Source organism: Fringilla coelebs, assembly GCF_963513975.1.
Source record: "Fringilla coelebs genome assembly, chromosome: 7".
NCBI lineage: Eukaryota > Metazoa > Chordata > Aves > Passeriformes > Fringillidae > Fringilla > Fringilla coelebs.
The window spans coordinates 38,022,012-38,040,842 of record NC_140035.1 but is presented as its reverse complement, the minus strand read 5'-3'; the positions used below and the strand labels follow the sequence as shown (position 1 = coordinate 38,040,842).

The following is an 18,831-nucleotide window of genomic DNA, read 5'->3' as shown; positions in this document are numbered from 1 at the left end:
GGGTGGGAAGGGACATTAAAACCCATCCCATTCCATCCCCTGCCATTCCAGGGACACCTTCAACTATCCCAGGCTGCTCCAAGCCCTGTCCAACCCGGCCTGGAACACTTCCAGGGATGGGGCAACAAGAACCTTTTCCTTCTTTTTCTTTCACAACCCTTTTCTTTCTTTTTCTTCACGGTTGCAAGTTGCAGGGGTCACAAAGAGCTCTTCTGGGAAGGAAGACAAGGCTGGAGGAGCTGATGGAGAACAAAAACAATAAAAAGTTAAATAACTTGGGGCTTCCCCAGCAGTGCCTGGGGAGTGGGAACAACAGATCCTAGAGGAAATGCTTTGAGACTGCCAGAGATTTGGTCAGCTCTCATAGCCCAGAGTGAACATTTGGGCATCACACAGTGCAAGAAGAAATATTTTCCTTGCTGCTGCAGATCTTAGAATGAGATTAACCAGCGTGAGTAATAAGGAGCATGTTGCAATGCTGTTATAAAAGCAAGGATGGGGTCTCAGGTGAGTCTGTCACACAGGAAATTCAGTGAGAGGGGACCAGAAATCCCAGCCTGTCTGTCCTGGAGGGCACAGGTAAATAACAGGCAACTCCTCAACTCCTTCAAACAATTCCGCATTTATTGTCCCCAGTCTTGCAGCTCAGACACACAGATCTTCCTGTTTGAGGATAAATCTCCAGTTCCAAGCTGCAGCACAGAGATGATGTCACCGACTTGTGGGTACCAAATTGGGGTGGACTGGGGGGAGATGTATGAAGAGACAGGAGGGAGACACTCCAAATTAGAATAATATCGAGGCTGGAAGTGTTAAAATTTAATATTAGGGCTTGTTTGGCTTTGTTTCTCATCACCATAATTCCAGACCATTTGATCCTTTTCTTCCAATTCAGGAAAAACTCTGGTTTTGTCTTCAGAGGAAACACTGGCAGCAGATCAGACAAACATCTCCCGAGTGAAAATAGCAGGAATCCTAAAATGGGACTGTGCCCTTGCCTGGAGGCAGCTGCGTGGACTAAATCCTCAGGTACACACTCTAATCCTCAGGAAAAACAGAGCAACCAGCAGAAACGCTTGCTGCTCAAGCCTGTAGGGAGTTTTCCAGTGAAAATGCCACAAAATAAAAAAGCTAAAAAATATTTTGAGGAATTACATCTACTTGCATGCCAAGACAAACTGAGGAGCTGCCTTTCCAGAGCGACCAAGGGAGTAGGAGCAGAAATGAGAGGTTTAAAGAGCCCTCTTCAGCCCGGTGTGAAGGTGGAAGAAATTCAGGATGCCCTGGACATCGCCCAGGAGAGGCAAGGCAGGAGGTGGCAGCGGCGCTGTCCCTGTAACCCCCAGGCAGGGACCGCGGTTCTCCGGCCCCCTCCAGTGGCTACAGCACAGGGAGAGGCCGGCAGGATGCAGGCATTCCCAAATCCAGAGCCATCCTGCTCTTCATTGGGCTGCAGGCGGATCTACCCGCCCTCGGGTCTGATCCTGCTGCTGTCCCAAACCATTCTGAGCCTGGAAAAAGGCAACAGGCACTGCTGGGCACTTCTGGAAGTGGCATTGTGTCCCCTCTGTTGTGTCCTGCCACAGTTTTCTTCACTGGAAGAGGAAGGGCTAAAGAGGTACTGTAACTCAAGCTGGGGTAAAAAGGGCTTTACTTGACTCCAGGGATTGAAAAACAAGAAACAAACAAACCAACCTCCAAAACCAAGCCCAAAACCACTTCAACCCAACAGATGCCTTTCCCTCACGCTTTGCAAAATGAGCATGAAATTATATTTGGATCCCAGCTACCAGCATCCCATGCCCTGAAAATCCTCCCCTAGCAACGAAGACAAGAAAGCCAATGTGAAAAGAAAGCTTTGGAGCTGCGTGGCTGATTCCAGACCTGGTTTGGTTCTTCAAGCATTTGCCAAATCTTCTTATCCTGGCCCATTCAAGCTTCCAGCAAGGCCAGGCCATGCACACTTGCTATATACTTCACAAATATTATGGGCATTTCTCAATGGATGGGATGTACACTGCAGGAATGTTTAATTTCCCACCCCACAGCTTCACAAAACTCAATTTTTACTCACATTATCTGAGCATGCCCCACAGACAACATGGGAAAAAACACCTGTACAAAATGGATTGCTTTGCTGCATAGGAGGGAATGGTGAAGTCCAAGCTAAGGCAAAAAGAAATACTGTTTAAAGGCATCAATTATTGAGATTTCATACTGGAAGACTATTGCTTCCTGGGTTTAAAAGGACACAGGGTAAGGCACAGGACGCAGGGCTTTTGCCCCCTAGGACAGGACAATGAAGTCTATGAATATCCTGAACCAATTTCAAGATTATTATCTCTCTACAGTGAAAATTTCAAATTCTCTGTATATTAAACCAGCCCAGCAAAGCTGGGTTTAAGCAGACACAGCAACCAATCTCCACAGGGACTCCATTCCAACAGAATCCTGTGCACCTACAGCTCAATCTCATGTGAGTTGTCCCCAGGTTTGACTCATTTCAAGCCCTCAAGCCAAAGGTTTGGCCATTTCCAGAGGCAAAGTCCCTCAGTGAAGGTGGAAGATGGATGGATGATGCAGGCACTCCAAAGCCTTGATTCTGCACGTCTCCAAGCCACTGATGAACCTCAGGCTGGTTTGCTGCTGGGCTGGGAGAACCATCCTTAGACCTGGAGAGATCCATGCTCAGGGGAATCCTTTGGATGGGCTCTCTAATTAACATTGTAACAGGCTCAGCTTTAATTACAGACCAGACCTACATCAAGCACTGAGTTGAGTCCATTCTCTCAATTTCTTTGGGCCACCCTCTGGCATTCCCACTGAGGAACATCAGCTCATTCCAGGTGGAACCACCACCCAGAGGGGGCCTGGGCACAGGAACAGGGAATGGTCCCAGCCCCAAGGCTGCCAGAGCTCCAGGAGCATTTGGACAATGCTCTCAAGGGAGCACAGGGTGGGATTGCTGGGCTGTCTGTGCAGGGCCAGGAGCTGCACTGGATGATCCTTGTGGGTCCTTCCAGCTCTCCCCACATCCATCCTACCACCTTCACCCCAACTGGGGGTCCTGTTTACAAACCAACTAAAAATCCTCAGGGAAAAACCCACCCCAAAAGCTGCTCCCGTGGCACTTTCTCAAGCCAGCCCATCTCAATTTCTGCCTCCCCATGCTGGAGCTCAGAGCACAGTGAGCTCCTGCAAACCATTATGGATCCCCCAGCCAGGTGCCAAGAGGCTTTACAACCTGTTTGCATCTCCCAGGCATGTTCACACCTCTATAAAGCCAGTGCACAACTCGCTGCCAGCGCCGGGAAAACCAAAACCAGCTGCAGGCCTGGGAAGGGAATGGTGCAGAACTGCCCCTCCTCACCTGCCCACAGCTCCACTCCACTGCACCTCACCTGGAGAAGGTCTGGAAATATCCTCTGCTTTGGTTGGCTTTTGCATTTATTTATGCCTCTGGGGAAAGAACCTTTTGGAACCAACGTTAAGGCCCCATAGGGTCCAGGAACAGGGTTTGGAGCAAGCCAGGATGGTGGAAGGTGTCCCTGCCCATGACCTAGGTGAGCTTCAAGGTCCCTTCCAACCCAAACCAAGCTGGGATTCTCTGGTCTGAAGGTCACATCTGGAAAATTACCTGTGCCAGTTGGATGAGCATGGGAAGAAGAGCTAGCAGAGAAAAATCATCAAAAAAAAAAAAAATTAACTTATAACACAGTGACTTAAATCAGAAAAGTTCAAGCACGTACCAACTATCACCTGAGATTTTTCCCAAGATCCTGAGGCACCATCATCTCTATCCTTCTAAAGTTGCTGTTTTGACAACAATTCCTCTGCAATGAGCGCATCACTGGCAGACCCTGAGATCCCAACAAAAGGCTGCTGACTCCCTGCAGAATGACTCTTCTGGGAGTCTGTGGCATGAAGAGGCACTGGAAGTCAAAGGAGCCCAGGCTGCTGGATGCAACACTGTGATTAGAAGCACAAAATCTCCCAACTCCTCCAAAAAAAACCCTTTTTTCTCCCTTTTCCACGATGCAAACAAAGCAGGCCCGTTGCGTGGATCTGGGTGAGTTTCCTCTGGTCTTACCACGAGATATGGAGTAAAATGTAGGTAGGAACTTCGGGTTTTATGTGCTGTGATGGGACAAATAGTAAAGTAGGGACACTTTCCCCAGACAGAAATGCCACAGAGACTCCAGGTGATACAGATCAGTAACAGAGGTTACACATTTGCCAACAGCCACAGGATATATTGTATTTGCTCCAGCAACACCCACACACGTTTAGCAGCCTCTCCCCAAGGAGATAAGACACTGAATCACTGCACCCTCAATCTGGAGGAGAAAAAAAATCCACAGGAGCAGGGAATTATGTGCACTCCATGAGGGAAAAAGAGGCAGGATTGACACCTGGCTCCGTCAGGGCACTCATTTACCAAGTCAAACTGTCCCCAAAAGCAGCCAGCTGCCCTCTAACTGTGTTCATGGAGTAAAAACTGTTTAATGGGGTCTGGGATGGGAAGGCTGTGGATCAGATCCAGGCGGGATTTGCCAAGGATTCTCCGCACAGCTATGCGGCACAGAGACAAGAGGCTCCGGGCGCGGCCTGCAAGGAAAAACACAGGGAAGCATTACTGGGGAAACACAGAGGGAGAACAGCAACACGGAGGCAGGGAGGGAGAGCACAAATCCTGCCTCGTCAGGAGGTCAGACCTCCTGGGCTTGGAGCAGATTTGCAAGCGCATGGGCAGGCTGGAAGGGCTGGGGACCACGGAGGCCATCACTGCCAAGCCCTGAGGGAGCGCTGGAGCTGTGCCAGAGGGGGTTTAGGTTGGATTTTAGGAAAAGGTTCTCCCCCAGAGGGTGCTGGGCACTGCCCAGGCTCCCCAGGGAATGGGCACAGCCTCAAGGCTGCCAGAGCTGCGGGAGTGTTTGGACAACACTGCCAGGGATGCACAGGGTGGGATTGCTGGGGGGTCTGTGCAGGGCCAGGGCTTGGACTGGATGATCCCTGTGGATCCCTTCCAACTCCACGGTTCTATTTGGATCATTTTAAAATTATGTCAACAGCACTGATGGCCAGCTCAGGCCTTATCCCAGCTTCCATTTGAGGGCTTCCTTTGAGTCCACGGAGAGCTCTTCAAGCACAGGGACAAGAGGATGGTTGATTCAGGAATTGGACCTCCATGGCATCACTCCATCATCCCAGTTGCTCCACCTGAGGAGTCCCATTTGCCTCCTAAACCCAGGTCTAATGGAACTCCAGCTTATGTGAGCCTCCCTCTCAGAATCCCTGGCAGGTTTGAAAACCAGGCCCATGCAAAGCTGAGTAACTTGGGGATGTGAGTTGTATTCCACAGCCTGAATCCCTTTGAAAATTCTCTGGAGTTCAAGAGGGAAACCCCACTTCCACCCCTGGTGCCAAGCTGTGGCCTTCACCAGGTAGGTTTCCGAGTTGCTGCACTTTTCCCCCACCTTTTTTCATCTCCATCTGAGCTTCCTCCTGCCCCTTTTTACCACCGTTTGTGGCTTTCCTTCCCAACCAGTCTGTCCAGACTAAACTCCCTGTTGGATCCAGAGCCTAGGGTCACACAGGGAACAGCTGGGACACACCTGTGTGGCTCTGGAGAACTGGTGATCCACAGCTCCAAAGCCCAGTTCAGACAGGACCCCTAGGCCTTGAAAAAGGCAATGGAAAAGAGCTGGGAGAGATGAAAAAGGTGGAGTAACAGACAGGTGTTGGGCTGCTGAAGGACTCAAGAGGGGAAAACAAGGGAACAAGGGAAAAGCAGCGAGCAGAGAAGTTGTTAATGCTTTGCCAGCTCGTTAGACCCTGCTATCTAATTGCTGACAGACCTTGAAGTGAGGACAGCAACACCCACCCCACCAGCTCAGCATCACCTCCACTTCCAAACAACCCCTCCAAAGCGCTCTCCCGCACCCCCAGCAGCCCTCCAGGGAGCCAACCCCACTCACCCCTGGCTTCTTTGAACACCTCCAGCGCCTCGGCGTTCACCTTGACCCTCCCCGTGGCCTCGACCCCCAAGGCCTCCACCTTGACGAGGTTGAGATCCGCCCCGAAGTCGACGAGGAGGCGGACGAAGGCGGGCTCGCAGCCGTGCCGCAGCACGGCGTCCAGCACGCACACGGGCGAGCCCCGCGAGAAGCCCTGCAGGTTGATGGGCCCGCAGCAGTTGAAATCCGGGTTGGCTCCCGCCTGGAGCAGCAGGCGGAAGCAGGGCAGGTTGTGGTAGGCAGCGCTGATGTACAGGGGACACACCACCAGCGTGGTCAGCGGCCGCAGCGCCTGCCCCGGCCCGCGCGACGCCGGCTGCGGGTTCACGTCCACGTCCGCGCCGTACCTGCTCCAGGGAGAGGGAGGGAAGGTTGGGAATGGCAAGGGATGAGGCTGAAGGACACGTGCAGGAGAGAACCTCTGGGACACACCCACCCCTTTGGAAAGGGACCTGGGGGTGCTGGTCAACAGCCAGTTCACTAGGAGCCAGAAACGTGCCCAGGTGGCCGAGAAGGCCAATGGCTCCTGCCTGCTCTGGCTTGCCCTCCTGGTGGATTGGGTTTGCACGGCCAAGTTTTGGTCGTGGGAGGGTAGAGGGGTGGTATTTTCAGAAGCTTCCCCCTTGAGAAGGAGGGAAGGGTGGGGGAAGGTGTTTTTTAAGATTGATTCCACTTCTCATTACCCTGCGCTGATTTTGTGTGGCCAGCAGGAGCAGGGAGGTCATTCTGCCCCTGTACCCGGCACTGGCGAGGGCACACCTGGAGTGCTGTGTCCAGTTCTGGGCCTCTCAGTTTGGGAAGGATGTTGAGATGCTTGAGCTCATCCAGAGGGGGCAACAAGGCTGGTGAGGGGCTGGGAACACAAACCCTGTGAGGAATGTTTGAAGGAGCTGGGGTTGTTTAGCCTGGAGAAGAGGAGGCTTAGAGGTGACCTTGTTGCTCTCTACACCTTCCTGAAGGGAGGTTGTGACAGGGGGGGTTGGTCTCTTCCACCAGGCAGCTCTGACAGAAGCAGAGGACACAGCCTCCAGCTACGTCAGGGAAGGCATACGTTGGATATTAGGAAAAAAATTTTTCACCAAAAGAATAATAAAGCACTGGAATGCCCTTCCCAGGGAGGTGGCAGAATCCCCATCTCTGGATGTGTTTACAAAAAGACTGGACATGGCACTTGGTGCTATAATCTGGCTGAGGTGTTAGGGCACAGGTTGGACTCGATGATCGTAGAGGTCTCTTCCAACCTCATTGTTCTGTGGTTCTGTGATCCCTACCCCCAGATGGGCCTGGCAGCGCTTCTGAGTGGGGACAACACAGTGTGATCTCCCAGAAGCAAAGATATTTCCCTGCCCACAACAACCTGGGATTTGGAGAGAGGAGGAACAGCAACATCCTTGCCCTCCTGGTGGATTGGGTTTGCAGGGTGGGGGGAAGGTACAGGGGTGGTATTTTCAGAAGCTTCCCCCATGTTGCTTCCCCGTTGAGAAGGAGGGAAGGGTTTTTTAAGATTGATTCCACTTCTCATTACCCTTCTCTGATTTTATTAGGGATAAATTAAACTGATACCCTGCTCGTGATGGTATTTAGTGAGTGATCTCTCCCCTTCCTTATCTCCCCTACTTCTTATCTCTCCCATTCCTTATCTTGACCCCGGAACTTTTAGCTGTGTTTTCTCTCCTCTCGTGCCTTGGCACCAGGGATGGCTCAGCCCCGAGCCAACACCATGTAATGCTGGATGCTAATGAGCTGCCTGGGGAGCAGGGATGTTTCCAGATGACTCCACTGTAGAGGGATGCTGAAATAACTTCCCTACCAGGATAAAACGGGCCAAAAAAGCAACACAGGCACTCGATCTCAAACAGCAGGGAAATGGAAAAAGGAACCTGCACTCCACAGTGAAACATCGGGACAAACCCCTGCTCCCGAAGGAGCTGGAGGGGCTGGAATCCACTGGGGATTCCCTCAGGCAGTGGGGACAGTAATTCCATGTACCTCTCATGCAGCTTGAATGGGAAGGAGGAAGAAGACAACACAATCCCTAAGGAGTAGCTGGTTTTAATCACAAAGCCCTGTCTGTTCTACCCACAGAGGGAGAAAAGGTTCCTTCACCCAGCAGTCTCTCCCCAGATTGCAAACTGAGCACTCAGAGAACCAGGTTTTTCCTAGATAGTGTGATATTCCTTTCAGGAGTCATAAAACTGAGGAAAATACCTGGGGACAAATCCTACCTCAAAGCAGGCACAGTTGTCACTGAAACCAGCAGGGACTGCTCCCTATCCAGCCAATATTTAACCAAATCCTGCAGTTCTGAGCATGGCAAGAGTCTCATTCCAACTAAGCACACCCAGAACAAGGGCTGAGAGACTCCTCTAAGAGCTGCAAATGGCACCAAGTGTATTTTTCCCCTTAAAATCAGATTACACAAGCATTTGGACAGAGTTATCTGTGCTGCTCTGGGACTTCCACAGGGCTGATTAAAGGCTGCTGCCTCCTGAGCAGACAGCAGATCTCCCTCCATTTCAGTCCTTTCTTCCCCCATTATTACCATCAAAATTCTCAGTGGAAGCCCTCAATTCAAAGCAAACCCCCAAATCCTGCTTTTAGCAGGGTCAGGCATGCACCTGAGGGATGAGGGTGATCTGGCAGCTCTCTTTTCCCCAGTTTTAGCCTGGCAAAAGGATCCTCTCATCCTTGCTACCCTCAGTTCCACTGCAGGTAGCAGTGGATCCCACCACAGCATGATCCCAAATTGTGAGGAATGTCATTTATACCTGGCATTAGAACCCTAAATATTTCCAGCAGCCTCCCAGTAAAATGGATCCCCACTCCATAGTGTGGATTTACTGTTCATGGATGGGATTTCACCTCTTGCTTGCTTCAGCACTTGTAGGAATGCTCAGGGATCCCAACAGGATTTTCAAACCAGGTGATGTTTACACACCTGCAGCACACCTGACTGGGTTCAGGTCCTCTCAAAATAAATCCCCTCCTATCTCAGGAAAAGTGTCTTCCTTGTTGCACTCTCCCTGCCAAATCCTGTAGATCTAACATTCTGAAAATCCCTGTAACATAAAGGCTGCATTTTTCACTAAGTAACTCTGCACAGATCTCTGAAATCCCTACTCTGAGATATTTGAAATTTTGGGCAATCTGACAATTTGGTATTAGCTTAGCAGCCTTGGGAGAGACATTGCCTAATAAAAAGAGATTGGAAAAACTCCAGTTAATTTTTAATCCTGAAAGTTGTCCAAAATCTTGCTTTTAATATTGCTGGTGAGCTATCCCAAGGAGCAGACACATAAATCAAGGCATCAGCTCTCCCTGTGCTGCTGAAATATCATTTGCTACATTTCACCCTGCCTGGGTGGAGAGAGCAGGGGAGATTTTTGGGAATGCAGAGAGCTGAACCCTGTATCAACAAGCCTGTGCTGATGGGAACATCCTCCTCTCAGCTTGTTGGGAAAGGAGCAAGGAGGGAGGGGGATTATCTCCCCTTCTTCCTCCAAGCTCAACTTGTATGAAAATTCAAAAAAGGAAGAAAATCCCCAAGGATTTTGAATATTTTCCTATTCAAATCCTTTTGTTATTTTCTAGCATTTGAGGTCATCAAAGGGATTCCTTCAATTTTCTTCTCTTTCAGTATTTCTCCCTACAACCTATGCTTTCCCATTATGATCCCTTATTATTTGGCATCCATGGCCCACATAGTTGTCCAGAACAATCCCTTGGACAGAAATATTCCCATTTAAAAAGAAGGAATAACCAGGGCACGCCACAGAAGGAGCAATCCAAGTTCCCACAGCCTCCTGCTACAACTTGAGCCCGGCTGGTGCTGCCAAGGGAGTCGCCTGAGGGAAAACCCAACACCCCTGAGGGAAGTTTTCTGGGGGAATCCACCTCCCTCCTAACTGCAGTCACGGGAATCGTGGAAGGTGGGGGGATGGCAAGGTTTGGATGTGACTGGATGGCAAGCTCAGAATCGGAGACTCCTCTCTTGGGCTCGGATTGGAACAGGTGGGAAATGCACGGATGCCCCTTTGGGCACCTCTCCAGCCCAAGAGGCACGGAGGCTGCAGCCAGCTGAGGAGGAAGGGCACCCCAAGGGAGCAGGGGAAGGTAGAGGCAGCCCCGAGCTCTGACCTGATGAGCTCCTGCAGGATGTCGGCGCGCCCCACCCGCGCCGCGTGGTACACCGGCGTGCTGCGGTGGTGCCGGCTCCCGTTGGGGTCAGCGCCGGCCTTCAGCAGGATCTTGGCGCACTCCAGGTGCCCGTTGACCACGGCCACGTAGAGAGCCGTCTGCCCCTTGACGTCCACCAGGTCGATCTCGGCGCCCTTGCGCAGCAGAAAGTCGACGCAGGGGCCGTGGCCGGCGGTGGCGGCGATGCGCAGCGGGGTGCAGGGCAGCCAGCCGCAGCACCACACCGACTTCTCGTTGATGCGGCTGCCGTGGGGGGACACGCGGTTAGGGCGGCCCCATCCCCTCCAGGAGGGTGCTCCCCGGGAGATTGGGCACTGCCCGGGCTCTCCGGGGAATGGGTGCAGCCCCAAGGCTGCCAGAGCTCCAGGAGGGTTTGGACGGTGCTCTCAGGGATGCGGGAATGTTGGGGTGGGGGTTGGACTCCATGATCCCTGTGGGTCCCTTCCACTCAGGATATGATTCTCTGATTTCTGGCCCCAAAAAGCTCGTGCCAATCACCTGGCAGATGCTGCCTGGACAGGTGAAGCAGAGCAGCGCTTGGACGGTGGGCTTCAATTGTGCCCACCTGCACAAACCCCACCTCAAAAATCACCTGTAAAAAAAACCCAAAACAACCTCTCCCTTCTGTCCCTGTTTAAAGGGAGATGTCCCAAACTGGTAGCCCAGAGAAGCTGTGCCCGCCCCATTCCTGGATGTGTCCAAGTCCAGGCTGGACAGGGCTTGGAGATACCTGGTCCAGTGGAAGGGTTAGCATTAGGATGAGCTTTCAAGTCCATATCTACCTCCAAATTCAAAGACATCACTTCTCTGCTCACTCCATCACCTGTTGAATGGAGCTGTGGGCCCCACCCTCCTCTTCCTGTCAATCTCTGCTTCTTCCCACAAAAAACCCTCAGCCCAAGGGTCCCAAGAGCCCCAGCTGCCCAGGTAACAGAGAGAAAAGAAGGGCTGGCTCATTCTCATTTTTTGCTGAAATAAACCTTTTTTTTTTTTTTTTTTTAAGGCTGGGAAACATTTAGCACTCTAAGCAGATTTCTCCATGATGCAGGAAAATTAATTAACTATCCCCACAGTCACAGGGTTAGCACTGGGCAGATTTTGTAACATGGGGTGTTTCAGGGTTTATAGTTGATTATAATCCCTTTTGTATGTTTTCCCCATTATCCGTAGGCTCCCGTTTTCCTGGTATCACATTCCTATCCCGATCTGAAAAGAGTTCATGCACAGCTGCCATAGCCTCATGAGCAGCTGTGAGATCTGCCTCCTGGGAAACCAGGGGAATGATCTGGGGGAAAGGGGAGCATCCTCCCACCCTGACACCTCTCCCATAAAACCCCCTGTCTCTGGAATTGTCCAAGTCCAGGCTGGACAGGGCTTGGAGCAACCTGGAATAGTGGAAGGTGTCCCTGCCCGTGGCAGAGGGTGGGATAAGATGAGCTTTAAGTCCCTTCCTACCCAAACCATGCAATGAAAAAAACAGATGAGATGGGAGTTACCAAAAGGAGCAGGCTGTGGGGACAGCAAGAACATCCTAGGAAACACCTCTCCCCAAAAACAGCGGGCAGGAGGGGAGTCCCCAAAAGGTGTAGGCTGCGGGAACAGCGGGAAGAACACCCTGACACCTCTCACAAGAAAAAGGCTGAGATGGGAGCCCCCAAAAGGCGCAGCTGTGAGTACGGCCAGCGCAGCATCCTCCCTGACACCGCTCCCACAAAACCCCCATCCCTGCAAGTGTCCCAGGCCAGGCAGGACGGGGCTTGGAGCAACCTGGCACAGTGGAAGGTGTCCCTGCCTGTGGCAGGGGTGGGACTGGATGCTCTTTAAGGTGGCGGGGCGCGGGGCAGGCATGCCCACCTCTGGAAGCTCTCGTCCTGCAGCAGGCTGCGCAGCGTGGGCAGGTCCCCCACGAAGGCCGCGTCGTGCAGCCGGGTGTCCTCGCAGTGCTCCAGCGGGTGGTCGCAGAACTGCTCCCGCAGCCACTCCTTCAGGTTGCGACCTGCGCTGGAGAGAGGCACACGGCGGGGTCAGAGAGGCCGGCCCGGGCGCTCACCCCGCCGTCCGCCGCCACGGCCGCCCCGGCACCCCCCTGCCCACGGTACCTGCCCGGGGCGGGCGGGTCCCCGCCCTCCGCCATCGCGCCCCGCCGGCCCCGCTCTCTCGCCCTCCCCCGGTCCCTCCCTCGGCCCCTCCTTCCCGGCCGCCCTGCCCGGCCTGATTGGCCCCGCTTCGCTTCCTGCTCCCCTTAAGGTGGATCCTCCCCGCGGCCTTGCCTCCCTCAGCCGGCCCGGCCCGGCCGCTCGGTCCCCTCAGGTTCCCTCAGGGACAGCGCGGGTACGGGCCGGGCGGCTTCCCGCAGCTTTTGTGGGCTCCTCTTCTCCCCGCTTCTGGTCATTTCACCGAGCTCATCTCGGCTTTTCTGCAGCGCAGCTTCCGGCATCTTCACTTGGACGGGATCCGCAAGCATCCTCCAGTGCAAGCCTGCTCAGGGCAGCCCAAAAATCCCAGCCTGGGCATCTCTGGAGCATTCTCCAAATGCTCCTTGGGCTCTGTCAGCCTGGGGCTGTGCCCATTCCCTGGGGAGCCTGGGCAATGCCCCAGCACCCTCTGGGGAAGAACCTTTTCCTGATCTCCCACCTGCCCCTGCCCTGACACAGCTCCAGCCATTCCCTCAGGTGCTGTCCCTGTCACAGAGAGCAGAGTGGAGCTGTCCCTCGGGAGGAAGCTGCCAGCCATGCTGAGATCTCCTCCTCTTCTCCGCCTGAAGAAGCCAAGTGCCCCCAGCTTGTTCCTCATCCCTTCACCATCTTCATTCTCTCTGTTCCCTTCACCATCTTTGTACCATTTCTTTGAACACTCTCCAACAGTGTCTTTATATCCTTATAATTGCTCTACAAGCATTTAAAACACACCCTCAGCTTCTAAATGCACATTTTCGAGTCTCCAGTGGCAGCAGGGAATGGTGGCCATCCATCCCTCCATCCCTCCCTCCATCCAGGTTCTGGCTGCAAGCACAGCTTCCTGCTGCATCCCTCACCCATTTAATGGGAATACATTTAATGAGCTCCCTCAGCTCCAGAGGAAAAACCAGGTTGGTCCATGGGCTTTTTTTTTTTTTAATTTTTTTTTTTTAAATTTGGAGCTGCTTGTTCTCTTCTCCTGCAGGGAAAGTGTGGACAGGTGAGAAAGGGGAGCAGAGGACGCAACACTGTTTATTAGCAATATATCCGTGTGGGAAAGCAGAGCCCTAGAGGGGAATAAAGGGATGGGTAAACAGGACAGACAAAGCTGGAGCTGCTCATGGTTTGAGGTTCATTCAGTTCTTGCTGCAACGAAGGCAGAAAGTTCTTACAGACCATATCCCAGGAGATTTTCCAGCAGTTTGTCTCCTGAACCAAGCTTTGATTCTCTCATTTTTTCTTTTTTTTTTTCCTTTTTAACTTTTCCTTCAATGCACGTGAAGAGCAGCCCATCCCAAGTTGTCCTGACGAGTTCTTGTACAGTGAGAGGGAGTGACTGTGCAGACTCAGCCCCCAGCTCTGGGAATCCATGGGTGTTTAAGAGAAATCCCATGGAGAAAAGCACCAAACTCTGCCAATTTATATCACTCCAAGTGGCTGAAGTGCGGGGGGGTGGAAATTTGCAAAGAGTTCACGGTTCGGTGAAGACCCAGGAAACACTTTTTCCATGTCTGGAGAAATCCTTTTGTCCAGCACATCCTGACAGCTCCTACCAGCTGTGCCAATCTGAGGGCACAGGCTGTTGGCAATCCACACTGAAACTGGAGCCTCCAGGAGGAGACTCCCAGCGTCTAAAAATAGTCACTTATCCAACACAGCAACACATGCTGGCTCACCCGTTAGGCAAGACCTGTTCTCCAGCTCCTAACCCTGAAGTAATGAAAAAAAAAACACCCCTCAAATTTAATAAATAAATACATAAATAAATCCTGCTGCTCCAGAGGATCCTTCAACCACCCCCTCCACATTCACTAAGATTTCCCACTGCCCCTCCTGAGCAGGCACATCCCCTCACTCCCCATCCTCTCCCCGCTGTGCTCCTCATGCTCCAAATGAAACCAGTTCAGCCATCCTGCTCCTGGAAACAGGATCCCTAGAGAGGACCAGAAAGGAATCAGCCCATCCACCTGCTCCTGGAGTCCTTCCTTCCTGGAGTCTTCCCTTCCCCTTCCCTTCCCACCCCACCTGATCATGGCTGAGGGGAGAAGAGGGGGCAGGGGTGAACTCCTGTTAATCCACTGCTTTTACTCCCTGGAATGAAGCCAGTGGTTGCATTTAGTGCCAGACTGAGAAGAAAATGCACCTCCCTCTCATTCCTGGATTAAACATGGACATCTTGGGAGCCTTGCCTGAAAAGGACAATGATTTACACCTGGTGCTAAAAACAGTGGTCAGTCCCACCACCACCACCCTTTTCCAGGGGCACCACACCTTTTAAATCCACCTAGGTTCCTCCCAGACCTTCCAAGCAGCAGGCAAAAAAGTTGCATTATGAAATACTTTGCAATTGTAACTGCTTCGATGCCAGGGTCACAGCGAAGGAAAAGAAAGAAAGAAAATGCCGTGACCAGAAGTGTAATTCACGCTTAGCTCAGTCCATAAAACTTCTCCCTGCCTGGATCCAAGCCATCGGCCTGGATTTGTAGTGAACTCTCAAGTGAGGTTGCCCTAGTGATAAATGCATCTGTGGGGAAAGAGGTGGGGGGAAAAAAATCCCTCATCCCCCTGTTCTTAGCAGAGCCCGATGTTCTTCTGGGGAATTGGTGTGGTTCCTGAAGTGGACATGAAGGCGTGCATTAACAACAGAAAACAGGAATGAGAGATGGGAGGAGGACTGAATTCCAGCATCCAGGATGTCATTAGGACTGGGGCTGGAAGCACAAAGACGACAACAGAAAGGTTGCTTGGAGTCCAGGAAGTCAATCCTGCTGCAAATGGCCTTAAATACCTCACTGATCGTCAGCCAGCCGAGCTCTAACCTTCCATCAGGTGTCCAGCACTTTCCTCCTTCCATCCTGACCGGGAGAAAGCCGAGGGTGTGGAGTGCAGCTTCTACTGCAGCACCACAGAAAGGCAGGGACTAGAAAATCCCACCCATCATCATCATCCATCATCATCATCAATCATCATCGCAGGACAGAGCTGAAGAGTCACCCCGCTGCTCCCAGGGAAATGGACAATCTGTCCTGACAGTGAGGGAAAAGGGCTAAAATTGATTAAAGAGCCATCAGGATTAACACAATTAAGGGAAAATAGCCCCAAAAAAGGGAGTATTCCCTACTGGCTGTGCCCACAGGGGTGTGGGTCACAGCACCTCTGATGGCTGGAATTTTGGTTAGGATTTTCAGCCTTGTCCAGAGGGTGCCTGTTGATAAGGAAACAGGGCAGTGATTGTCCTACACATCCCTGCCATTTCTCCCAATTAAATTATGGGATTCCCTGCTTTTCCCTCATTCTTTTCCTATCATTTATTTCCATTAGGGGCATATAAAGGCTCTGGAAATCCTTGTGGACACCTCAGGAACACGAAGAACCCAAATCCATCAGCCTGGTATCTCCAGCAGGCTCCAGCCAAAGGTTCCCAGCTCATGGATCAAGCACAATTGCAGACTTTTTTTTTTTTTTCTCCAGGGCCATCATCATGAACAAGTTTGAGGCAGGGAAGGAAAACACCAGTGCAGGTTTTATCACCATTTTCCAGGAGAAACAGCCATCCTTTGATGGCAGATGTGGGAATTTCACAGGAGAAGCAGGCACCTCCTTTACCTCAGTCCACAAAGGAAACACCTCCTCACAGGCAGGTTAGAAAATACCAGAAAATCTGCTGAGGACAAGTTTCCATCCAAAAAGGCAAAGGGCTGCCCAGGAATGAGTCACTCAGGAACGTTTCAGCCCAACTCCCACCAGGGATTTGCAGACAAAAGGGATTTATTTATATTTTTAGCTTTTTTTTTTTTTTTAACTCTTCAAAAATATCCAGATTTTGTTGGGAAAATAAAGATGGAAAGGGTTTTTTTCACACTCCCCACCTCCCCCCACCCCATTTTTGCCACCTGAACAACTTCTTTCAGCACTTGTGTGGAATTGTCAGAAGAAATAGCTCAAGGAAAAGCAAGAATGGGGAGGAGGGGGGAAAGAGCTGGGAAGGAGAAAAGCTAATTTTCAAAATGCACAGGAGTTGGACCTTGATGATCCTGTGGGTCCCTTCCAACTCAGTGATTCTGTGATTCCACGTCCCTCCCTCTTCCCCTGAGTCTGCCCATTGTCCTCCTCATCCCAAACCAGCGTTTCTGACACACAGAGAGGTCAGACACTGAATATTTCATAGAAATTATTGAATGGTTCGGGTTGGAGGGGACCTTCAAAGATCCTCCAGTCTAACTCGTCAAACAGTGAATATTTCATAAAATTACACAACAATTTGGGCAGGAAGGAACTTCTGAAGATCCTCCAGTCCAACCCACCAAACAGTGAATATTTCATAAAATTACACAACAATTTGGGCTGGAAGGACCTTTAAAGATCATCTAGCCCAACCCATCAAACAGTGAATATTCCATAGAAATTACAGAGTGATTTGGGCTGGAAGGGACCTTTAAAGATCACCCAGTCCAATCCATGAAGGCATTCCAGGCAGCCCAGATCCATGTCCAGGGATGCAGATCCCAGTGCCTTCCTTGGGAGTGAGGTTTTAAACGAGGTCTGCTGCAAAATGTGGTGTGATCAGCCCTGCCAGAAACCTGCATTAGTGACAAAAGGCTCATCAAGAACCCTGCAGCAGCATCTACACCTCTGCATTCCCTCAGAGGAGATGGTTTGGGAGGGGCATCCAGCTAGGAACAGGCATCTCCATGGCGCTGGAAAAGCACAAAGGTGACCGATTTTGTCAAAAAAGAGAAAATTCTGCAAGCAGGGGACTGTGCAAAAATAAGAGACATAAACAGATGAATTAGGCCAGCTCTCCAGGGAGCTCTGGCCTTGCCAGTGCTTGACTTTCCCACCTTAACACCGTGCTCTCAGCACACTGTTTCCCCCGAAATTCCCTGGAAATAGTGCTGCCCACCCGCCTGCTCCACAGCTAGAGAATCCCAGCTGTGGCATTCACATTCTCTGGAAAAATCCCTTCACCCAGGATTGTTCTCCTGGGAAGCTGAGGAGCCTCAGAGAAAAGGAAAACAATTCTCATCTCATTTGCTTCTCCTGTGCTGTGCTCACGTGGAATGTGTTTGGAGATTGTTCACCCACAGGTGATTGTTTCAGTGCATTCTGCTGGGAGTTGTTTTGGCTCTTTGGCCAGTCAGGGTTGAGACTCTGGAGAGAGTCACCAGTTTTCATTGTTATCTTTTAGCATTCAATAAGTGTCCTTTCTGCATTCTTTAGTATAGTATAGCATTCTTTAACATAATATAGTATAATAAAATAATCAATTAACCTTCTGAGAACAGGGAGTCAGATCCATCATTCCTCCCTGCCACGGGGGTTCCTGCACACACAATACCCAGCGCTGAGTGAGTGCAGGCACTCAGGGCTGCCCCAGGCACAAGGGTCTCTTTATGGAGGGGCTCTCCAGGCACACAGCACCCGGAGCAGCCTGGGTGAACCGGCAGAGAAAAATAAACATCCTTCTGCTGGAAGCGCCTCACACAATTTCATTAAGCCAGGCTCTGCAGCAGATGTGTGTTTATTGAAGGGGGAAACAAAAAGGGGGAAAAGAAGGCCCTGGGCTGCTCTGCTGAGGGGGGATTTAATGAAACCCAACCAAGCAAGAGCCACCTCCGCCCTGCTCGGAGCCCAGTGCTAAAAAAAGAACCCCCAAAGTCATTTTTAGCCGCGATTTCCGAGAGCGCGCTGCGGGCTCCGAACCGTTCCCTGAGGAAGGAAAGCAAGGTGTCTTTGGGAAGGAGGGGTCAGGAATTCCAAGCAGCATTCCTGCCTGTTTTCCAGCAGGCCCTGGATGCTGGCCCAGCTCCGAGGTGGGCTGTGAACACAAAACGTTTCCCCCCTTGTTTGCCCCGCTCCCATCCCGGCCTGGCTGCCGCTCGCTAATTAAGAAATTAAAATGAACCCTCAGCTACACAAGTTCCTCCCAGGGAAGGGATTTCTCTTAAAGGTATTCCAGGTCATTTTTCCCTGCTTGTGTTGTCTCTTTTTTTAATTGGAAGTGGCCCCAGGGATGCTGCTTAAAATGTTTCCACTACCAAAACTCAGCTTCCAGTCTTGCTGCTCAGAGAGGCTGTGGCCGCCCCTGGATCCCTGGAAGTGTTCAAAGCCAGCTTGGACAGGCCTTGGAGCAATCTGGGATAGTGGAAGGTGTCCCTGCCCATGGAATGAAAGGAGCTTTAAGGTCCTCCCAACCCAAATCACATGATACTGTGGAAAAAACAACGCTGATGATCCTTTTTGCAGCAGCTCTCCCGCCGGTGATGCAACATTTCTTTTATCAAATGACCCCAAGTTCCTGTTTCTCCACTCAGAAAGAGGTCATGCAGTGGAGATACTTTGGAAATGTCACCCTGCTGTGCTCGAGAGACACAGAAAACACAGCCAGCCGTGCCTGAAGGACATAAAAATGTTTTACTTGTGATCAGGACAGCAATACA

General features: G+C 51.5%; 1 protein-coding gene across 2 annotated transcripts; it reads right to left on the bottom strand.

Moving 5' to 3' along the window:
- Nucleotides 1–3,222: 3,222 nt before the first annotated feature.
- Nucleotides 3,223–12,375, bottom strand: ASB1 (ankyrin repeat and SOCS box containing 1). 2 transcript variants are annotated; one of them, XM_084209392.1, is made up of 5 exons: nucleotides 12,314–12,375; nucleotides 12,069–12,215; nucleotides 10,155–10,457; nucleotides 5,979–6,364; nucleotides 3,223–4,608 (listed from the first exon to the last, which is right to left on the bottom strand). In XM_084209392.1, exons 1-5 carry the CDS (start codon nucleotides 12,346–12,348, stop codon nucleotides 4,475–4,477), a joined length of 1,005 nt encoding a protein of 334 aa, XP_084065518.1. In that variant the 5' UTR covers nucleotides 12,349–12,375; the 3' UTR covers nucleotides 3,223–4,474. The 2 variants fall into 2 exon arrangements, with proteins under 2 accessions (XP_084065518.1, XP_084065519.1); XM_084209393.1 differs by lacking the exon at nucleotides 10,155–10,457.
- Nucleotides 12,376–18,831: the final 6,456 nt, after the last annotated feature.